The sequence below is a fragment of the Capra hircus genome, chromosome 18 (assembly GCF_001704415.2).
Source record: "Capra hircus breed San Clemente chromosome 18, ASM170441v1, whole genome shotgun sequence".
Lineage (NCBI taxonomy): Eukaryota > Metazoa > Chordata > Mammalia > Artiodactyla > Bovidae > Capra > Capra hircus.
The window spans coordinates 16391858-16414047 of record NC_030825.1 but is presented as its reverse complement, the minus strand read 5'-3'; the positions used below and the strand labels follow the sequence as shown (position 1 = coordinate 16414047).

At 40.3% G+C, this 22190-nt stretch overlaps 1 protein-coding gene across 2 annotated transcripts in view; it reads right to left on the bottom strand.

Moving 5' to 3' along the window:
* Nucleotides 496–22190, bottom strand: part of TOX3 (TOX high mobility group box family member 3) — a 120179-nt gene continuing 98484 nt past the window's right edge. Inside the window, exons 4-7 of one of the 2 annotated variants that reach the window (XM_018061930.1) lie at nucleotides 12749–13018; nucleotides 8467–8694; nucleotides 6811–6891; nucleotides 496–2418 (exon numbers count right to left, since the gene is read on the bottom strand). In XM_018061930.1, the coding sequence (XP_017917419.1) occupies nucleotides 1738–2418; nucleotides 6811–6891; nucleotides 8467–8694; nucleotides 12749–13018 (1260 nt within the window). In that variant the 3' untranslated portion in view covers nucleotides 496–1737. The remainder of the gene's footprint in view (nucleotides 2419–6810; nucleotides 6892–8466; nucleotides 8695–12748; nucleotides 13019–22190) is intronic. The other variant, XM_018061931.1, reaches the window with a different exon arrangement.

The window sequence follows — 22190 nt, the reverse complement described above, 5'->3', positions numbered from 1 at the left end:
GGCACCAAAATAATTATTTTGGCTTAAGAATTAGCATCCACCATCCATTTTAATAGCAATAAAGACACAATGCCAGCTAGTTTGAGCCCCAAATAGAAGGCGATTGCTTTTTCCTCTAGACATACCTTGCCCTTGCATCTTAATAAAATGATAATTATAAATAATTACTAATGGTTCTATTTATTCTGTTATTTTTTGGCCCCACTGCACATTTTGTAGGATCTTAGATCCCCCACCAGTGATCGAACTTGTGCCTTCATCACTGAAAGCTCAGAGTCCTAAACCACTGGGCCACCAGGGAATTCCATTAATGGTTCTATTTCTAATGGTTTAGCTTCTTTTTAACAGTCCTTGGTTTGGGGGCCATGCAATCCATATTCTTAGCTGTACATCTCGTATTTTCAGCTAAAAATAGAAGATACCTGGGCTTAAACACAGGTTGGTATGGGCTCTATTTCCCCCATATCCTACATATTCAAGGAACCACAAGTGAAATTTGACATATCATTTTATTTGAAAAGTGAACAGTTGCCTGGTTGTTGCATCAAAATACAGTCCACAGTTTTTACTGAAATGTGTTTATTCTATAGCAAGATAAAAGCATTTTTGTTTTAGTTAAGCAAAATACAAACAACTTAATTGCTGCTATCATAACTCATAAAAAAGTATAAAACAGCATAAAAACACAATAAGCAACATAGCAATGAATGGTTTATGTCACCAGTGTTTACATTAAAGCCTCGTTTATGAAAACTTTACAACACATGATATGAAAACTTACAACTTTGAAAGAAAATATTTACATTGATTATTCAGATGTGATGCGCCTTTTAAATATTCTACCGGTATTACATCATAATAAAAACTCTTGCTTTTTTTTTAAATCTTAACTTTTGTAATAACTGTCTTCATTTAAGTGCATTTCCCTTTTAAAAATACAGTGTTTTTAATTTTTGAAACTTGTCACTCAAAACACAGAATATAATATTCACATTCTTTTCTTCTAATTGGAATGAATAGAATGGGTTAACAGTGGTCATAGCGTTACAACATATACTGTGGTTTGGTTTGGAGAAGCCATGGGTAAAAAGTGAAAAGGAGTCAATAATTGAATCTAATCACTTGCATTTTTTTTTCTTTTTTTTTTTTTCTGGAGAGATTCAAGGAAAAAAATAAGAGCTTTGGCAAAAGTCTGTGATTTACATTATTTTTTTTTTCATGACAAAAAAATGCCATCAACGATTGACATCATACAAATGTTTGTATGAAACTGGATCTTCAGATTTCAGGTAGTTACTGACTGTGCTTTTTATTTTCAGGGCTTCAGAAGTTCCAGTCGCCTTGAAGTGGGGATTCTTCACTTCAGGAGAAATAAGGCCATTTGCTATGACTCAGAGAGGCCAGTTTATTATAGTCATCAGTCTGTCCTAGGATTCATGACACGGTTTGATTCACATATTGTAGGTAGAGCCTGAATAAATAAAAAAGCCATCACATAGCAGAGCACAGCTTTTCTTATTAAAAACAGAGTAGTTTCGAGATCTTTCAGCTCCACTGTTTAGTTCTTCTTGCCTATCTAATAGACACTGGAGAGGACCGCCGCGATCGTTACACTTTTCTGCATCACCAAACACCGACTCCACGAGTTGCAGCCGCCTGGGGTGTATCCTCCGACGGCCACTCTCTTCCAGACGTTTTTCCAGACGCGGCACAACAGCCTGCCCTGCGCGTTCGTCTTTAGAAAATACTGACCTGCGATAATACTTGAGTCTGTGTCTGAGACTGTATCTGCGACGGATGCTGCTGAGAGGCCGGCTGGGGGCTCCCGAGGGCGGGGATGGGGGAGGTGATCTGGGAGGTGACTGGGGAGTGCTGCCGGGGAGAAGGCTGGGACTGATGTTGCATGTGCTGCAGCTGCTGCAGCTGGAGACGCTGCTGCAGCTGCTGCTGGTTGATATGCTGCTGGAGCTGCTGCTGCTGCAGCTGCACATGGTGCTGAAAATGCTGCTGCTGCAGCTGCTGCTGGAGCTGCTGTTGCTGGAGCTGCTGCTGCTGCAACTGCTGCTGCTGCAACTGCTGCATCTGCTGCTGCTGTTGCTGCTGCGTCTGCACTGAGGGGCTCACCTGGGCAGAGGATGCCGAGCCCACCATGGAGCTGATCAGTGGAGCCCCAAGGTTCGACGGCATGTTGGCGGCGATGGTGACCGACGTGACCATCGGGTTCACGGGGAGTCTCATGGTCAAGGGTTTGGGAGCGATTGACCGAGGGAGCGACGGTTGGAGAGTCTGAGGGGACGCTGACACGGTTCCGTGCTGAGACAGCGGAGGGTTGAGAAGGAGGGAGGAGGTCAGATTGGTGGACGCCAGGGTCTGCTGAACGGAGCGAATGGTCTGGGCTTCTGCTGATTCCGCGGCAGCCTGCATTTGAGGGGAGATGGTTGGAGTGTTTTTATAAGGACTGTGAATGGATGACCAAAATGGTCAGCGTTACTCTTGCTTCCCAAGCACTTTGTGGGAGGACTAGGCAGCTCCTCCCGGAGGTGGAGTCCAACTCCCCACGTTTTGAATCTGAGCTGGCTAGGCACCTTTGCTCTGGTCAACAGAAAGTGATGGAAATGAGGCTTCAAAGACTGTCTCTCTCAGAACCTACCTAGGTGATGACAGACATGTGGCCCTGGTACCAGACTCAATTACGAGCTTCCTGCCAGCCAGCCCACTGCCATGTCTGGGTATATGTGCGCCAGCTGCACACAGGTGAGGATTTGGTGATGCTGCCCTGCCTTGGCCTAGATCTGAAGACCCAGCTAGTTACCTGGCACTCTCTGAGATACATGCTTATCTTTGTAAGTCCCTGGACTTTGGGTCCATACAAGTGTTCCACAGCACTCCTGTACTGAAAGATGACTGATGCACATGTTTGAGTCAGTAACAGTTGTTCAGCATTGAACCCTGAACCAAGATCACCACCAAGAACCATTCTGAAGGACAATGAGAGTAGACGGCCCGAGTCCAAGTCTAGCTCCACTACTCAACAACTCTGGGATTTGCGGCAAGTTAATTCACCCATCTCCATTCACCCAGCTTCCTTATCCACAAAATGGGGTTTAATGGTATTCACCTTGTGTAGGGGTTGTGAGAATTAAATGTAGTCATATATAATTGTTAAGCATTTACAACAGCGCCCGGCCTACAGAAAGCACTTGGTAAATGTTAGCTATTTTCACTCATTAACAAGCTCTACTGCCAGAAAATGACTATTACTAGAAAATTTCAAAGCCCTGTATATAATATACAGAGCCATGATTATTTATAACAGTGCTTATTTGTGTATCAGAAAAACATAATTGAATTCTTTAGGAACACTTAATTGAAGAACTTTACAACTTTAGAAATATTTTGGTTTACCAAATATTTTCAAAGTTTTCCAAAATTTATCAAAGACATCATGCATAAGTGGAGAGTGTTCAACTCTCATGTCACTAAACAACCTGTTACAAACAATCTGGAGCTCAACATGCAGAGAAACTGCCTAATATATTTTGTACTAAAAACACATAATTACCTTCACAAAAATATTTTACTAATGCAACTGTGATTGGAATGACTTCTTTTAAAGACTACTTTTTCTTCCTATTCTTCATAAAATTAGAGTTTTTTGGAGGGCAATAGGGACAGGGGAACTTGGACGCATCAAGCTGCCATCTACTCTCTTTAAAGATTTTGAATGTTTATTTCTAGATTTTTATTACTTACATCTATAAAATCTACTATTAGAAGACACTTGAGGAATGACTTTACATGGAGAGTCACTGGAGGTAGGAAAAGCCATGGCTGATGGCTCCTGTTTGAAGACCTTATCAGTATAAGACTCCATCCATTGGTGGACAGTTTTCTGATTTTGCACAAAAGCTCAGGGGATGGGGTGGGGGTGGGGGCTGCACATGACTTGAGGGTGGAGGGTCATGTTCTAAAGTCTTTGGTTAAGAAGAAACCCACAGATTTTCATAATGATCTTTAAAACCCATTATGTCATCCACAAAGTAGAATATGCAGTTTTCTACATGTAAACGACATATTATTTTAAAATACTCAGATATTTAAAAATTGCCAAGACAGTCTTAAGGAAGAAACTACGAGAAAAGTCTATACTTAGACACCTGGGCAATCACGCCATTGCACCTTTAAGATGCTCCCCTAGCGGAGAATGGAAAAGCGGATGAGTCTGAAGAGCTCCTGCTCACCTGCCGGTTCTACTCCTTTATGGTTTAATATTAAGCTTCGATTAATTCTGTTGGTTATTCTGAAGACTAAAAGTGATAGCGGAGTCATATCTCAAGGGAGGGAGTTCCAGGCTCTGAAGGTAGTGCATGCTCAGTTGCTCCAGTAGCGTCTGACTCCTTGCAACGCCATGGACTGTAGCCCGTCAGGCTCCTCTGTCCATGGGATTCTCCAGGCAAGAATACTGGAGTGGGCTGCCAAGCCCTCCTCCAGGGGATCTTCCCCACTCAGGGAATGAGCCTGAATCTCCTGGGTTTCCTGCACTGCAGGTGGATTCTTTACCACTGAGCCACTGGAGAAGCCCTCTGAATGCAGAGGCTTAAGTTAAAAGCACATGTCATGCACCCTTGTTTATTATTGCTAATGCTGAGGCTGAAATCTTGCTCCCTGGAATCCCACTCCTTGAATGAGTTCCATCCAGGACACAGAGATCAAACTTAAGCTTTCCTTCCATGATGGCTGTTATACTTAAGGACCAAAATCAAATGCTCCCAAATCCTTGCTTCCATGATTCTTTTAATTATTTAAATATGATTTGATTTTCAGTCCTTACCATCATGGAGACAACCCACTAAAGGGCCTTCAATTAGTCACCATTTCTCTTCATATCATGGGGACCAAAAAAGAGAACCAATTCTTCAGATGTGGTCTGGTCATCAAACTATACAGTTAGATGCTGCTTCCTGTGAGATCACCATATTAGCAGCTATTTCACACTTTAGGGTCAGGTTGAAGTTATTCTAAACTTATACCTCAAGGGCCATTTTAGTTGCCTGCTATGTCTCTGACTATAAATTTGGGGTGTTCTTAACTGCCCTGGGGCTTCCCAGGAGGCTCATTGGTAAACAATCTGCCTGCCAAGCAGGAGACACGGGTTTGGTCCCCTAGGTTGGGAAGATCCCCTGGAGAAGGAAATGGTGACCCACTCCAGTATTCTTGCCTGGAAAATTCCACGGACAGAGAAGCCTGATGTGCTACAGTCCATGGGGTTGCTAGAGTACGACACGACTTAGCAACTAAACAGCAACAGTACTTACCTATTGAAAAAACAAAAGCAAAACAAACCTACCCCTAAAGAATTTAGATTTATTCTTTTTAAATCCCATCCTATTGGATAGTTTTTCCAGTATCCATGGACTCAATCTATCCATTGGGAAACATTAATGAATCAGTTTTTAGTATCCAAAAGTAAAACTTTTTAAGTTATCCCTTCTAAGTCAGTCACAGACCTGATCAGCCCAATCACAGATGCTATTTCCAGAGTGCACTTTGAGTTACTGGCTCTTGGCTTAAAGCCATGTATGGTCAATTATTCATGCTCTAATGCACAAAGATCACCTATACCTGCTTCTGGCTGAGTGAATGAATAAATGATCCACTTGAGTACATGCACATTGTTACCCTATTCACGTCACTCCATCTAATTAGCCATCAAGTACACCTCAATTCTTAACATCTATAGCCCACACATTCAGTGGTTTTCTACCAATGTGTGAGTCTGCATCCAGAATCAGTATCTCTCTCAATGTGCATCTTCCAGAGTCCCAGAAAAAGGCTTTGCTATGGGCCTGATGAATATTTTCTCTTTCTAATGAAATGGGCAGTGTCCTACGAACTGTCAAATACAACCTCTCTTGATCTGGTTCTGAGCAGCTGCCAATGGTAGATCTTAATATAGAGAAGAAACAACTCAGGTGAAAAAGAGAAAAAAGGGCTAAATTCTTTTTAAATGGCTTTGCCAGCAACACTGACCATGCCCTAAGGCCCTATGTGGTACTTTGAGGCCACGACAAAGACAATGAAATGGAGTCTCTGCTTGCCGGAGGAAATACATCAAGAGCAAAAACATTAGTTCACATTATCCTGCCCAAAGCCTTTCTAAATTCTAGGAAGGCTAAAGACAAAGTTAATTAAATGTTAAAATAGAAGGTAACAGCTCATGCTCCTTTTGGATCAAGGTAATAATAATCCAGAGTGACATTTGCTTTAGAATACCAGTGCATTTTATAATACATCAGGGCCCATTGTATACTCTATGTATAATACATGTATATGTGTCTTTTTTTTAAAGTACTTGGAGCATAATTTTATTTTAAATAATCATGAGGTTTATTTATTTATATGATGTGGAACAGTTTGGTCAAAAATGCAACATCCTCTATTACAATAATGCAACCACTGGAGAATTTATGATCTGATGTCCAAAAATGCCTGAGAAACCTACTTCTCAATTTAAATAGAGGACATTAACACAGATCTCAGCCCCTGACAGGAAGAAAGGGGACTGTTTAAGATTTGTCTAAATAGCTTCAGCCAACATATGCAGAGATCAGTGAATCTTTTGGAAACAATGTGGATTCATTAGCTTGAATGAACTCTTATTTTTCGTGCCGTCATTTGAGTTATCTCTAATGAGAACAAATAAGTTTATGAGTTATTCGAGGTGCTATCTTTTTGAGGAGTCGCATTTATGTTTTCAATGCTCCAGGGCCGTTTTCAACTTTGTAACGCAGAGATTGGCCACTCTTTTACCTTAGAAACGAGGCTGGCCCTGTATGCAGCAAGGGCTTTCAGGTATTCTTTCTTGGCAGCTTCCGTTTTCCTTTTATATACCTATTAAAAGACCACAATTAGCACCACCTTTAGCATACACATTCTCAGCCATAAAATAACTGCTGTGCAAATTAGGTTGCAACAGAACTCACATAAAAAGTTGGTTTCCCTGGCTTTGATTTTTAAATGTGAAAACACACACACAGGTATTAAAACAAAACCAAACCCTGCCACCCTCACTGGGACACAGTTTTGATGTTCACTATTACAAACAGAAAAAGATTTCGGCTAGCAGCACAGAATTCGTGAGAATAACAGCTGAGGGTCTCCTGTTCAGGCAGTGAATAAGGTAATGAGAATGAAATGTGTGGCAAACAGTTTAAATTATAGAAAATTAACCATTTCTCCATCATGTCTTCTTTCCCCCACATCCATTTGTAAACTGAAACAAATCAGAGGATGAAAACCCAGCAACAACAGTGAGAGCGAGTGAAGATAGAGAAAAGATGGAGACCTTTCTTTTTGAGGAAAAAAAAATCAGAAATAGTGAAAGATAAAAGATTTCCATTAGTGAGACCAGTGATTTACATAAATAAACCCCAGTATACAAAACCTGATTTGGGCTTCCTTTTCTTAAACAGTGGTCTGATGGCTAGCTGTTACACCAAAATGCAACTCTCTTTTTTTTCTCCAGGATTTAAAAGTTAGATGCAGCAGTTTGCCAGCCCCTTAGGATTACATTTCTAGGGTAGAAGATGGGGCTGCTGCCTACAGCATGGAGCTCAGTGCAAACAGGTATATTCTACAGGAGCATCAGCCCAAGGTAACCAGCTGGTAGGAATGAGTTCATGATTAAAGGAAGGAAGGAAGAGAGAAAGAAAGAAAATCAAGGGTTTTCCATTCTATTCCTGAAACAATTATTCTGGTTGGTTTGCTACTAACAGGGTAGTAGTAACTTGTGAGGATATGTGAAATTAACACCTGTGAATGGTCATTGGAATTTCACGGAGAAGACAGAGGAGAACTGAGCTCCAAGGAAGCCATTCTTCTCTGCATCAGTGTGGAGGACTTGCATGGGAAAGTCAGGACACTAGACCCTAAGGAATGTCTCCCACCAGCATGGCTAATTGCTCAAGGCCTCTTATATGGCCACATTTTCAAATGAACATGGAACAAAATTTCAAATGCTCATTGACAATAATGAAACACACAGAGGCGGCTTCAAAGTTTGGAAACCCACCAGGAGAGCACAAGGGTTCAGAAAGATGATCAAAAAATGGCAAGCAGGATGGACCTAACCCCTCTGTGGTGCCCTTTGTGACGAACGGGGGGTTGGGGAAATTCTGCATTATTTAAAATGGAAAGATTATCATCAAAAGTTTATGCTTGCAGGATACTGCCTGGATCTCCTCCAACTCTCTTCTGAACGGTTCTGAACACACGGGAACTGAGAAATCCAGATAACTGGAAGGTACTTTGGAGTTATATGTTTGTGTTTTTCTAATTCCATAGCTTAGAAAAATGATTTCATGAGAATCAGTCATATTAAGGGGACGTATTCACCCAGAAAAGGTGTGAGGAATATTCTTGGAACATTGAATTATATGGCTGTGATGGGTCTTTGCCTGAACTCACCTGCTTTTGTTCTTCCCCGAGGCTGTCCCACATAGATGCTACGATTTTTGAGACCTCTCCAAAGGTCGCATTGGGGTTCTGACCTTTAATTGCAGCCTGTGTGTCTCTGAAAAACAGGGCATATGCTGACACTGGCTTCTGTGGCTCATTGGGATCTTTCTTTTTCTTTTTCTTTGGAGTCTTGGGCTTCTTGCCAGAATCTGGAGCAGCTCTTTTCTCTCCGATGGCCTGCAAAGCAAGATGAAAATTCACTGCCTAGAATGTTCTTGCAGAGAATGCAGAAAGACTTACTCAGATCCCTGGTTGTTCTTTTAAGGTTTTGTTATACATCACCAACAGATGAATCACCATCAAAAGAGGGGGAGGGGTAAATTTGCTTAGTGTTAACTGGATGGAAGAGATTAGCTTTTAGAACATTGATTAATGAGACCCAGAAGTATCTTCAATACATTTACAACATATGCTTTAAATAGCAATTATGAGTAATGAAAAACAGGACACTTTGTACCAAACATGTATGTATGTGTGCGTGTGTACGTATGTGTGTGTTACATATGTACCCATAAACAAAATATTTCACATTTTCAGAGGTTTTAGAAGTAAACCTAAATAATATTCAGGATGTTGACCATACTCAGATATTTCAAATGAGGTCCCTTGGCCAAAGACACATACTATCGTAAGTATGATTGGTCTGAATTGATTTTTTGAAGCTTGGTTTCTTTTTTTTTTTAACCAGAACTTTACTTTGCTAATGGTCTCCAGAAACTCAAATAGAAATTAGCTCTAATCCCTAAATTTGCACAAAAAGGGAAAGGCCACTTTTATTTTCTAAAATAATAAAAACTTGCTAAAGAATAGGATAATAAGGAATATAAAAGTGTCCAAATTCTAACTAGAGCTAGAAAGGAAATTGATACTCTTCATAAAATTAAAAACCTGTAAAAGAGCAGCATCAGTAGATACTTAAAATCACCAAGGCTAATAAGAAGACTAATAAGAAGATGCTTACTATTATCTATAGAAATTAACGCTGCCACAAGAATACTGGCCTAGTGATACTCACACATATTCCCAATGATCAAAACCATAGGAATGATATAGACATAGTTTACCAAATTTACATATCACTGACCTGCCACCATCATCTAATTTCAACAATCATATAACAGACTCATCAGAGAAGCAGGGGAAATGATTCATCAACCTTGTTTTATCCCCTTCCTCATCCCCTAGATTATAATATGATGACTATATTGGAGATAATTTTGCAGTTAACTTTACCAAGAATCCTGAAGTGTTTGACAAAATATGTTTTAAAAGCCAGCTCTGGGCAAGATCAACAGCGATAGATTCAAGTTACTAACAGATTGGCTTTTAATGGTCTTGAGTCTTGAATCTTAACTCAAATTTTCCAAGAGTATCATTACTTTCTGAAAGAGGGTCATTTGGAAATTAATTCAATGACCAGAATTTGTAGGGAGGAAAATGATAAGTAACTTTTCTTTGAGGGCTCTGAACCCTAGGAAGCCAGTAACCTCCTTCTTGGTGGGCCTGTTGTTTGCACTATTTGAGTAATAACCACACCCATACTTTACACAAGTAGCTTACAGACGTCAGTAGGTATTAAGCTAGACTTCACCTCTCCTCCAAAATGCCATCTTTCATAACTCACACAATGAATTAAATAAAATTCCATAGACGCCACTCTTTTTTCTAAATTTTCAGAATAAGTGAAACTTGTATTCTAGTTAATGAATCTGAACTTGCAAATGAGTCAGATGTCTTCTAGTTAGAGCTTCAACTTGAGCCAAATTTTCCTTCAATGAAAAATATTACTTTAGCCACAAGAAAAAAATATATACACAGATTTTTCTAATTGACTCAAACTCTATTCTTTTCTCGGAAGAGAATTTGGCACTGTTTGCACCAACAATACCCTGACCTATTTCCAGCGTAGCTTTTTCCAAATAAGAGTTCAGGTCCATTCTTTGCAAAACAACATTCAAATGTCGACAAACTTTGTCATCTTTCTTGGACAACTATGACTTGCCATAGTCATCATTACCTTTTAAGAATAAACCCAAAATGAAGAATCTCACAGTTTAAATAAAAGCTCAGAATTAATTCTCCTAAAGAAACTTTGCATAGTTGATTCAAAGGGCTATGAAAAAGTGGAGAAATAGCTTTATCCCAAAGACATAATCAACAATAACATTAATCTTCCTTTTTCAGCTAAGTTACTTAAAAGATAAACTGAATTCCTTGTCTTTGCTGAACACCTAAACTCTGTCTAAAAATGGAACAAGCTAAGAGTTACATAAAACTTTCTTTATAGAAATGACAATTTCAGATTGATACAGAGGTAAGTATTAAGATCAGTGGGAATGCCAACGAAATGAAAGGAATCCATTTGAATTGTGTCATAGCCAGCTGTAACCCATATCTTATGCACATCCCTTGAGTTTATTATTTTCCACTTCACCCTGCTGAAGTCCTTGTGAGTGTGAATAGAGACTGCTAAGCAAATTTCCCCACTCTGTGTCCAGTGGGGAGTTAACATATCTGGACAGACCAAACCCTCCTTAAAATCCCTGCATTTCTGCTCTTTTCAGCTAAACTCCCTCCTCTTTTCATCACCAGCAATCTTCTCTAAGCACCTTTTCTTCCATTTCTATTTAAACATAAATGATGCTAAAGATAAAAATAAATGATGCTTAATATTCTGGCCTTGACTTGTTCCTTACCCACTCTGAGAAATTCTGATTACTTCTATGTGCTCCTATCTATATGCCGATGGTTCAAAAATCTATACTTCCATCTCTAACAGACTGAATTCTAGACTCTCTCCAATGGACTGAGTTCTAGACTCAAATGGAAGCGTCTCAAATTCAACCCCTACCATGCCAAACTCTCAGCTTCCCCATGGGGGAAAAAAAAATAACACTCCTCACTTCCTAGATTAATCCTCTCCATTTACGGATATCCATGCTATTCTCAAACTAAAACCCAACATACATTTTACTCCTTCAAATTCCAGGCAATCATCAAACCTTAATGGATGATTCTCTCTCTCTTGAATGTCTCACTAATCTGGCACCTCCTGTATGCCTTCCTTTGCTAAAATTAAAGGAAACAAATCATAACAAAAGGATGTTTTAATTGGTTTCCTTCTCTCTGGTCCCTCTCTTTGTAGCTCATTCTATATACAGCCTAAGCTATCTTTCTAAAGCAGAAAATCTGTTCATGCCATTCCTCGATGCAAAGAATTAATCAGCTCTCAGCTACCAGCAGGGAAAGGCTACCACATTCCAGCAATTTCTTTCAAATCCCATTTCTTTCCTCCTCCGTGTCACACCATTCATCGTACCCAAAAATGGACATACAGTTCCTTTGCTCTTTCTACCACAATGTGGGCCTCTCTCTTCTGCCTCACAAACTTTTATGTATTCTCTTAGACCTAATTCAAACATCACCTTCTCAATAAAGTCTTCCTCAAATCACTCTCCAAAGCAGAATCAATGACAATCTCAGTACACCAGATACATCAGTTATGCCACTAATCACATCTGGAGCTAGTTTTAAACACTCTTATTTGTTCCCAGTGGGAAGTCCCAGGGGCAGTAATTCTCTTATAAGTCTTTGTATCACCAGAACCAAGTAAAATGCCAAGCACAGAGTAGGTGTACCACACATAATTAATAAATGAGGAATAAGTAATTGTGTACCTAGAATAAGTAACTTTAATGAAACATGTTTTTTCTAGGCATGCAAAAAAGTCAAACTGGCAACTAAGTTTTTGTTTCAAATTGTGTATATTTGAATCATGTGTCATTTCCTCCACAAAAGCAAAGGTGCCAAACCACTGGAACATACTATGTGGTAAACACCACTGAAGTGCAAGACTGTTCAATGGGGCAGCAGTTCAGCCAACTAACCAGATGAAACTTGCCCACCTGGACATTAACTTAGAACCAGAGCAGTTCAGAATTTCTGAAAAGTCTAGCACAAGCCTTCTCTTTTGCCAATTTAAGTAAAATTCAGCCTATTAAGTGATTTGCTCAACGCCTTACAACTAGTAGGAGAAGTCAGATCTTCCAAGTTTCAGTTGAATATACTTTCCACAGAAATAAACAGATATAAAAGAGTTAAGAAAAAATTAAACCATCATAAATGTAAGTGCTACTCCACATCCATGAAGTAAAGGAAAATAGTATTGTGAATGAAGCTTAAACACAAGAACATAGGGGTGATCCCTATATACTAAAGCCAATTAACTTACTCTGTTGGATTCATCAGCGTCCTCCTCGTTGATGGAGCTGGAAGGGGAGGGAGTCGCTGATTTGCTCGCAGGAGGTGAAGGAGATGTGTGGGGCACACTGGCCCCTCCCAAATTCAACCCCAACTGGGCGCTGAGCTGAGACTGGTTGATGGTGGTGAGCTGGGCAGGAGGCATGATCCCAGAGCGAGCAGCATCCGTCATGTGGACGATGGACCTCATGATCACAGAGGGATCCTGGCGGTATTGTGAAACTTGTGTGTGGCTCTGATCCTAAAGGGGCAACAGAAATGGGAAACTCTTAGTTTTCCCAAACATCAGTGAGCTTGCAGGAGTTGGAGAAGGGGGTCAAAAGGTACCAACTTTCAGTTACAAAATAAATACATCATTGCATTGCACTGTTGTTCAGTTGTTAAGTCATATCTGACTCTTTGCAGCCCCACAGACTATAGCCTGTGGGGCTCCTCTGTCCATGGGGTTTCCCAGGCAAGAATACTAGAGTGTGTTACCATTTCCTGCTCCAGGGGATCTTCTTGACCCAGGGATCAAACTTTGCATCTCCTACACGTGTCTCCTAGGCAGATTCTTTACCACTGAGCCACCAGGAAGCCCTAAATACTTCATAGGGATGGAATAGACAGCCTGGTTGGCTGTAACTAATACTATTCTATGACATATTCGAAAGTTGCTAAAAGAGTAGATCATAAAGTCTTCATCACAAGAAAAAGAAAAAACGTTGTTTGTGGGGTTTTTTTGTAACTGTATGATGACAAATGTTAACTACAATTACTGTGGTGATAATTCTGGAATATATACAAATATCCAATCATTATGTTGTATACCTGAAACTAATATATTATGTGTCAATTAATACCTCAATTAAAAAGATCAATGAACATAACTTCAGCAGCTCCTTAGATAGGTTTGACTTGTTCCAATTTTGTTAGATCTGATTTATTGCAGGATAATGGTCTCTATTAATTTATTAACTAGAAGGACTCATGCTAGAAAGTCGAAATCAAAAGCACGAAGCCCAAATTATTCAGCCTCAACTATTACACTGTAGAACTGTCTTGTGTGAGTGTGCGTGCATGCTGCCATGTCTGACTCTTGGCAATCTCATGGACTAGCCCACCAGCCTCCTCTGTCCATGGGATTTTTCAGGCAAGAATACTGGACTGGGTTGCCATTTCCTCCTTCAAGAGATCTTCCTGCCCAGGGATCTCCTGCATTGGGAGGCAGATTTTCTTTACCACTGGGCCACCAGGGAAGCCTAGAACTATCACTGGATGACTTAGCTAAGTGAAAATAAAGGACTATTAGCAAAGGGAAGAGAAATATCCACCTCTTGCTCCTTACTGAGGAAATTGATGTCAAGGAAAGGGGTGATGCCAAGGTCTCAGCCTTTCAGGCTCACCAACTCATTGGCCATCCCTCTTCCACACAGTGCTGGTTCAATGATCCTTTCTCCAGCTCTGCAAAATGGGGAGAAGCTGTTCTCTATTTTATTCTACCAGGCATGCATACGCCATGTAGCAAGGATGGGCTAGAGAAATGCGGAGCAAGCATCTGTTTGCTTCAGGGCACCCTCTCTGTAAAACCCTTTGTGGTTAACCAGAGGATCATTCCAATTCTGAATTACATTGTCAGTGGCATCTGGAAGCCATTCCATGTCTTTAGGATTGGATATCACTTTTTTTCATCTTAAACCTGCTTTGTTTTCTTTTGCTTAACCCATTCTGATTTAATGTTTTAATGAATTGTTTAAAATATGTATAAGAAGGAGGTAGAGACCATCAGAATTAGCTCCTCTGAAAATTACTGCCGACACTTCAAAAGTAGCCTTCTCTGTTTTGAAGAGTCGTAGAAAAGGATTTAGATTTGCTGCTTCTTCTCATTCCAAAGAATACAAAAATGAAAACATGCTTTTCAAATGACTTCATTTAAGACTTGTCATTTAGAGTGAGCCTGCAATTTTCTTGAAACCAAATTCTCTTGACTCACAGTGACCCAGAATCTAATTTTATACATAACCCTATGAATTCTTCTTTTCAATATTTCTGATAAAGCTTATTTTTGCTCTTTAAAGAAACAAATGAATTGTAAATATTATAATGCCACTAATTCAGAAGCCAAGAGCTATCAATAGGAAACTAGTTGAATAAATTATGATCGATCATGCTACAAAGTATTATGAAGCTTTTTAAAATAATGAATTAGATTTATGTGTATTGACCTAGAGAAGAGTGTCTTCATTTTGGCTCTGATGACATTTTGGACCAGATAATTCTTTGCTGTGGTGGCTGTCCTTTGCATTGTAGGATGTTAACAGTAACCCTGGTCTCTCCCTGTGTGTGAGTGTTAGTCGCTTGGTCTTATCCAACTCTTTGTGACCACTTGAACTATAGCCCACCAGGCTCCTCTGTCCATGGAATTCTCCAGGCAAGAATACTGGAGTGGGTTGCCCTTCCCTTCTCCAGGGGATCTTCCCAACCCAGGAATCAAACTTGGAGATGCCAATAGCAACCTCCTTTCCTTCACCAGTCATGACAATCAAAAATGTCTGCAGACATTGCCCCATGGAGGGCAAACTTGCTTCCAGTTCTAGAGAGCCACTAATCTAGAAAGATATGCAAGATCTAGCAAGTGAAACGGAGAAGGCGATGGCACCTGCTCCAGTACTCTTGCCTGGAAAATCCCATGGGCGGAGGAGCCTGGTGGGCTGCAGTCCATGGGGTCGCAAAGAGTCAGACACGACTGAGCGACTTCACTTTCACTTCTCACTTTCATGCATTGGAGAAGGAAATGGCAACCCACTCCAGTGTCCTTGCCTGGAGAATCCCAGGGACGGGGGAGCCTGGTGGGCTGCTGTCTATGGGATCGCACAGAGTTGGACACGACTGAAGCGACTTAGCAGTAGCACCAGCAGCAGCAAGTGAAAAACCAAGTTGCAAAACAGTTATAGAGTATAGGCCCCTCTTTGTTTTTGTTTTATAAGTTAAGGGACTTCCGTGGTGATCCAGTAGATAAGAATCCACCTTCCAATGCAGGGGATGCAGGTTTGATCCCTAGTCAGGGAACTAAGATTCCACATATTTGCATCACAACTAGAGAGAACCTTGTCTGCAGCAAAGGAAGATCCCATACACTGTGACTAAGCCTGGAGGCAACCAAATAAATAAGTATTTTTATAAAGTGTAAACAGTAGTTACATTATACTGGATTGGAGGGGTAAGGAAGGGAGCACCTTAGCTTTTCCCATTCACAAAAAAAACACGAAACAAAACAAATAAGACTAAAACACTCTAGTTAGGAAAATCTAAAACCAAGAGACAAAAACACTTGAAAGAGTCTGTGGCTAATTGTCAGGGTTTAATAGAAAATATACAGATTTTCCCTTGATAATTTTTGAGTTATCACATTCCTATGTAATCCTAGAAAAAGGTGCTCCACATTTCAGAGCAACCCCGACTCTTTTTGTCTCACTAACAATACACTCCAGAAATACCACATTCTTGTAGGAGTCCTTCTACAGTCTGGTGTCACAAAAGTGGGTTTCACGTTATCAGTGTGTCTTAATTTCTTTTTATTGGCACTCCTCACACATTTAGCTATTTCTCTTCAAAAATCTGAGGAGACTGTCCACTCTTCCATGTTCTTTTAAAGTCCTACCATAGCTTACTGATGTATTTCAGCCCGCCACAAGTGGGAATTATGCTATCTTTTTCTTAACTTTAGTCTCCAATTGCATCTTTCAGAGGCTTTTCAGAGGTCCTTTCAGACTTCTTTAAATCTAACTATTTTAAAATATCTGCAGGCAACTCCAGAGCATTTTAATTCCAATGGTAAAATGACCAGTTAACTGGCATGGCCATGAAATATCAGGACATAATTTACACAGCCTTCTCAGTAACCAAGAAGTCACTTTGCTTTCTTTACTCCCATGCCCATGAACATCAGCACAAAGAGATACTTGACAGGGGCATCCCAGATGTACAATATTTCAGAGGAATCTCATGGTCACACAGAAGGCCATGGGGTTAGATTTCTGGCTTTGTCCACTCTTCCTGAATTCCACCTGCAATTTGTGCATTTATGATGGACCTGGTTGCCTAAGAGATCCTGTTGACAAACAGCCAAGGTTCATGAACAAGGAACATTGCCTGTGTGTTTCTTCGGATCTGGGACCTGTGCTAAGCTTAGTATGCACTTTCCAATTCAATCCTCTAAATAACTTCCTGAATTAGATACTATTGTACCTCTTCTTGGATAAGAAGGATCCCCTAAGCCACAGAGGTCGCTGGGGTGATTGACTGATGGAGAAACCGTTCTCTAAGTCCCATGGAGAGAGGAGCCTGGCGAGCTACAGTCCATGGGGTGGCAAAAGAGTTAGACTTGACTTGGCAACTGAAGAACAACACAACTTAGCAACTGAACAACAACACAGCTTAGCAACTGAACAACAACACAACAAAGGAGCCATGGTGCCACCACCGGTGGAAGCTTGTGCCAACAGAGTGAGAGCTGAATGGGCTCTGAACTCTGTACCATCACCACCCTCCTTTAACAAAAGCAACTCCATTTTTATTTGTTTTGTATAAATTGAGACTCATTTCACAAAAAAAAGAGGGGGCTGGTTTCTAAATTGGGGACAGTGTGAAAACCACTCCCGAAGCATATTGGTGGCGGTGGGGCCAAGATCTTGCCAAAACTTAGAGCCATCCACATGGTCTTCAAATCCAAAAGATGCTGGCCCACCTTTCTTATCTCCTACAGGACCATACACCAAGGACCTCTAAAATATTGTCAGGTAACCTGTGAACCACATAATCAATGCAACAAAATGTGCTAGCATCTATCATGGTCCATTGTTATCTGATAACAACTTCCTATGTGTGAGGATTATAGTATAAGAAGATTAATGGTGAAAGTATCTCTTTAGAGAATCAAGTTCCTTTAGGGTCACCAATTATTAACAACCTCCTTGGGGAACCTGGTGATCCTTAACAGCTCCCATCATTTCCTATTTCAAAAAAGTAACCTTAAAAAAAACCTCCTGTGATCTTAGGATTTCCACTTAAGAAGAAAAAAGATATCAGCTCAGTTGAAAAGTATTTATTGAGCACTTACGATGTGGCAGGCCAGCAACGCCAATATACTAATGCTCATACCTTTCAAAACTAGAAAATTACCATGTGATTCTCTTAAACATGACTCTATTTAGACAAAATTTAGAATGGACTAATGAATTTATTAATACTATAAAAAAGTGTTGGCAAGAATAATTCATCTATATTCCTCTGAAATAGCTCACCACTTTTCCTAGAAGTAATGACACAACAGGGCTTCCCTGCTGGTTCAGTCAGTAAAGAATCTGCCTGCAATGCAGGAGATGTGGGTTCGATTCCCGGGTTGGGAAGATCCCCTGGAGAAGGAAATGGCAGCTCACTCCAATATTTTCGCCTGGGAAATCCCATGGACAGAGGAGTCTGGTGGGCTGCAGTCCATGGGGTCGCAAAATAGTCAGACATGAATTAGCGACTAACTCACCACCATCACCACCACCAATGACATGAGATGGAAATGTTTAACCATGGATATAGCCCTGAGAAATTTAATGTGTTTTTATAAATCATTAATCTTACTTATTAAAATTAAGCATTGAAACATTTACCAGTGATCACTGAAAGGCGAAGCAACTACTGGGTTATAAGAGATGCTACTATCACACCCAACAAGAAGGACAGAATGCTGGTGGCTTTTTTGACTCTTCATACAATTATGTTTTATATGGAGAGTTCACTTGTATCGTTTCCTAAATTGTTCATCATTGGAAAGCAACTCCTTCTTTCTTCTTATCTCACTTTGTCTTCTAACTGATAATATTAGATAAGAGTTTGTCAACCTCAGCAGTATTGACATTTTGGACTGGATAATTCTTTGTTTGGCAGATGCATCAAATCCTTTGCTTGCAATACATCTTGAGCATTGTAAATGCTTAACAGCATCTCTGGTCTCTACCCACTGGGTGCCAGTAACCTCCCCTCCCCTCCAAGCTGTGACATCCAAATGTCTCCAGACACAGCAAAGTTCCCTGATGGATAAAATCTGCAACGCCCCATTTGAAAATGATTTTATTAGAGAAATATAACAGAAATCATCTTCTTGTGGGGGAAGAGAAGGGGGTGTCCAAAATTAGGTTCTGTCTGTGAAAACAGAACATATGTGCATAAAAAAGATTCAAACTGTGATAAATATTGTGGAAAAATAAAGAGGCCATGCAAGAAAAAAACTATTCAGGAAAGGGTAGCTATATGTGATTCGGTTAGTAGGAAAGGCCTCTCCAAGGTGACTTTTGAGCTGATACCTGAAGAGTCAGAAGTCCATCAGGCAATGAGGAGAAACTATGTTCCAGCCAGAGGGAAGAGCATGTGCAAAGTCTGAGATGGGAGAAGGCTTGTCATGCTTGAGAAATGTGGAGGCCAGGAGAGGCAGAAGCGGGGTAGGCAAGGCGAACAGCAAGTGGAATGGGTTTGGGAAAGATGGGGATGAGCCAGATCAGGTGAGGTGAGAAAACTGGGGGATGCTCCCTGCAGAGGTAACCCACTGCACTGAGTTGCAAAGGATGACTAACAGAGCCAGAAAAGAGGGAAGAGCATTGTATGCAGAGAAGAACATGTACAAAGTCCCGTGGCATAAGGGAGCACATGCGTGTGTGCTCGCTAAGTTGCATCCAACTCTTTGCGACCTTATGGACTACAGCCCACCAGGCTCCTCTGTCCAAAGGATTCTCCAGGCAAGAATGCTGGAGTGGGTTTCCATGCCCTTCTCCAAGGGAATCTTCCCAACTCAGGGATCAAACCGGCGTCTCTTAAATCTCCTGCGTTGGCAGGCAGGTTCTTTACCACTAGCGCCACTTAGGAACCCCTAAGGAAGCACATGATGGATAAGTAAAGAAGAGGTCCATGTCACTGCCCAGGAAAAGCAAGGCTCACTGTGAAGCTGGAGAACAAGGAATGGCCGTAAGCAATGGGTCTATAATCCATTCCTGATTTTATTCACAATGGAGAAAGAAACCATTGAAAGTTTAAAAGCTTGGTACCTATTTAATGATGTCATTCATCCCAATAAATATTAACTGATTGTACTTCATGGGCAACCCATCAATTGTGGACAACTTGAATTTAATTATAAATAATATTAAGAGCCTAACACCTCAATTTATTTTTTAATTGGTATGAACTTTTTATTTTTTGTAGAATGAAGCAATTTTTAGTTTACTTTCTAATAAAAAGTAAAGTGAAAGACTCCCACTTGTGTCCAACTCTTTGCTACCCCATGAACTATACAGTCCATGGGATTCTCCAGGTCAGAATACTGGAGTGGGTAGAGTTTCCCTTCTCCAGGGGATCTTCCCAACCCAGAGATCAAACCCAGGTCTCCCGCACTGCAGGCAGATTCTTTACCAGATGAGACACAAGGGAAGCCCAAGAATACTGGAGCAGGTAGCCTATCCCTTCTCCAGTGGATCTTCCCAGCCCAGGAATTGAACCAGGGTCTCCTGCATTGCAGGTGGATTCTTTACCAACTGAGCTATCAAGGAAGCCATAAATTTTAATTTTCTGATAAAAGTTGAACTGTAAATCAATAAAATATATACGATAGCTCCTAAAAGCCCAGGCTCTTTTAGTTTGTGATTTTTGTTTCTCATTAGTTATCTATATTTTGTATATGGTAGTGCATATATGTCAATCCCAATGTATCCCACACACTCCCTCCCGCCCCTTGGTATCCATACATTTGTTCTCTATGTTTGTGTCTCTATTTCTGCTTTGCAAACAAGCTCATCTATAGCATTTTTCTAGGTTCCACACATATGTGTTAGTATACGATATTTGTTTTTCTCTTTCTGACTTCACTCTGTATGACAGTTTCCAGGTCCATCCACGTCTCTACAAATGGCACGATTTTGTGCCTGTTTATGGCTGAGTAGTATTCCGTTGTATACGTGTATCACATCTTCTTCATCCGTTCCTCTGTTGATGGACATGCTTCCATGTCCTGGCTATTGTAAATAGCGCTGCAATGAACATGGGGTGCACGTATCTTTTTGAATTTTGGTTTCCTCCGGGTATATGCCCAGGAGTGGGACTGCTGAGTCATATGGTAGCATGATTTGAAGAGTACTCAAGCATTTGCAACCAGAGAAGATTATTCAGAATGGGCAGGTCACAGACTTCTTACAGGAAGCACACTGCCTTCTACTTGCCTATAAATGCAATTCAACAAAGTCTTTGGGCAATGATGCCTTGATGGTTTGTTTGTCTGCGTCTTCATGGGCAGAGTGCTTAGCTGAGACTTGCTCCTCTCTCCACCTGATGAAAGAGCCTCTTTGTTGTTTGTTTTTTAAAAAGGAAACCAAGGAATGGATGTTTTGGGTAGTGGTTCCTTGTTTTCTTCAATCGCCTGAAATCCAGTCTATTAGTGAACATTAATCATTGGAGCGAATGGCTAAAAATCTGAATAATTTTATATTAAAAAGGACACTTTAGCTCGCTAGCATAAATTAGAAACTGGAATCACCATGATCATTGCAATGCCAGGTAAATACCAAGTAAAGCAAATAACAACACAGTCCATCTAAATATGGGGATCTACCTAAGATTTGGGGCCAGAGGTCTGCTTTCTCCTTTTGAAAAAGGATAAAAGAGAGATGTGAAAGACTAATTAGCCTCAAACTGAGGCTGCCTCCTTGATTTAATCAAGATTGAAAGAGGATGAAAAGTTGAAAAATGTCCCTACTGTGTAAATCACGATCGCATATTACCATGTCCGTACTTCCTAGAAGATATATGGGGTTTGAGGGGATGGGGAGGGGAATGGAAACAGTTTGTTCTTACTACCTTAGCCAAGAAAACTTTACTTCCTTTACATATTCAAATTTTTTCCACTCTTACTTTCAGGCCCATAAGGACCAGTCCTTCCATGAAGTCCTCTCAGAGTAAATTTCTCCTTCCTCCCCATGCCTGACATTTATCTTTGTGATACACACTTGGTGATACATAATCATACATCCTCCTGTATTGCTTTCTTGTTTCTTTTACAAAGTAAAATATATTCAAATAGATTTTATAATTTTAAGTATCACACAGTATTCTATTTTATTGATTGTTATTCAGCACAATGGTGGTTACTTCCATCTCTGAAACTAAGCCAAAGGATTTTATCAAAAGGAATTTTAAAAATTTAAGATGCAAATGTATTTAATGCATCTACCATCTGCATTTACAAACAAATATCCTCTGTAACAATTCAACCTTAGGTTTTCATAATACAGGAGAACATCTAGTTAAGAAGCAAACAGCCCAAACATATTAGCAAGTGTGACTAAATAAATTTTCACAATGTGTTATTTTAATCAATATTTCTTAAGAAATGGAGTAAT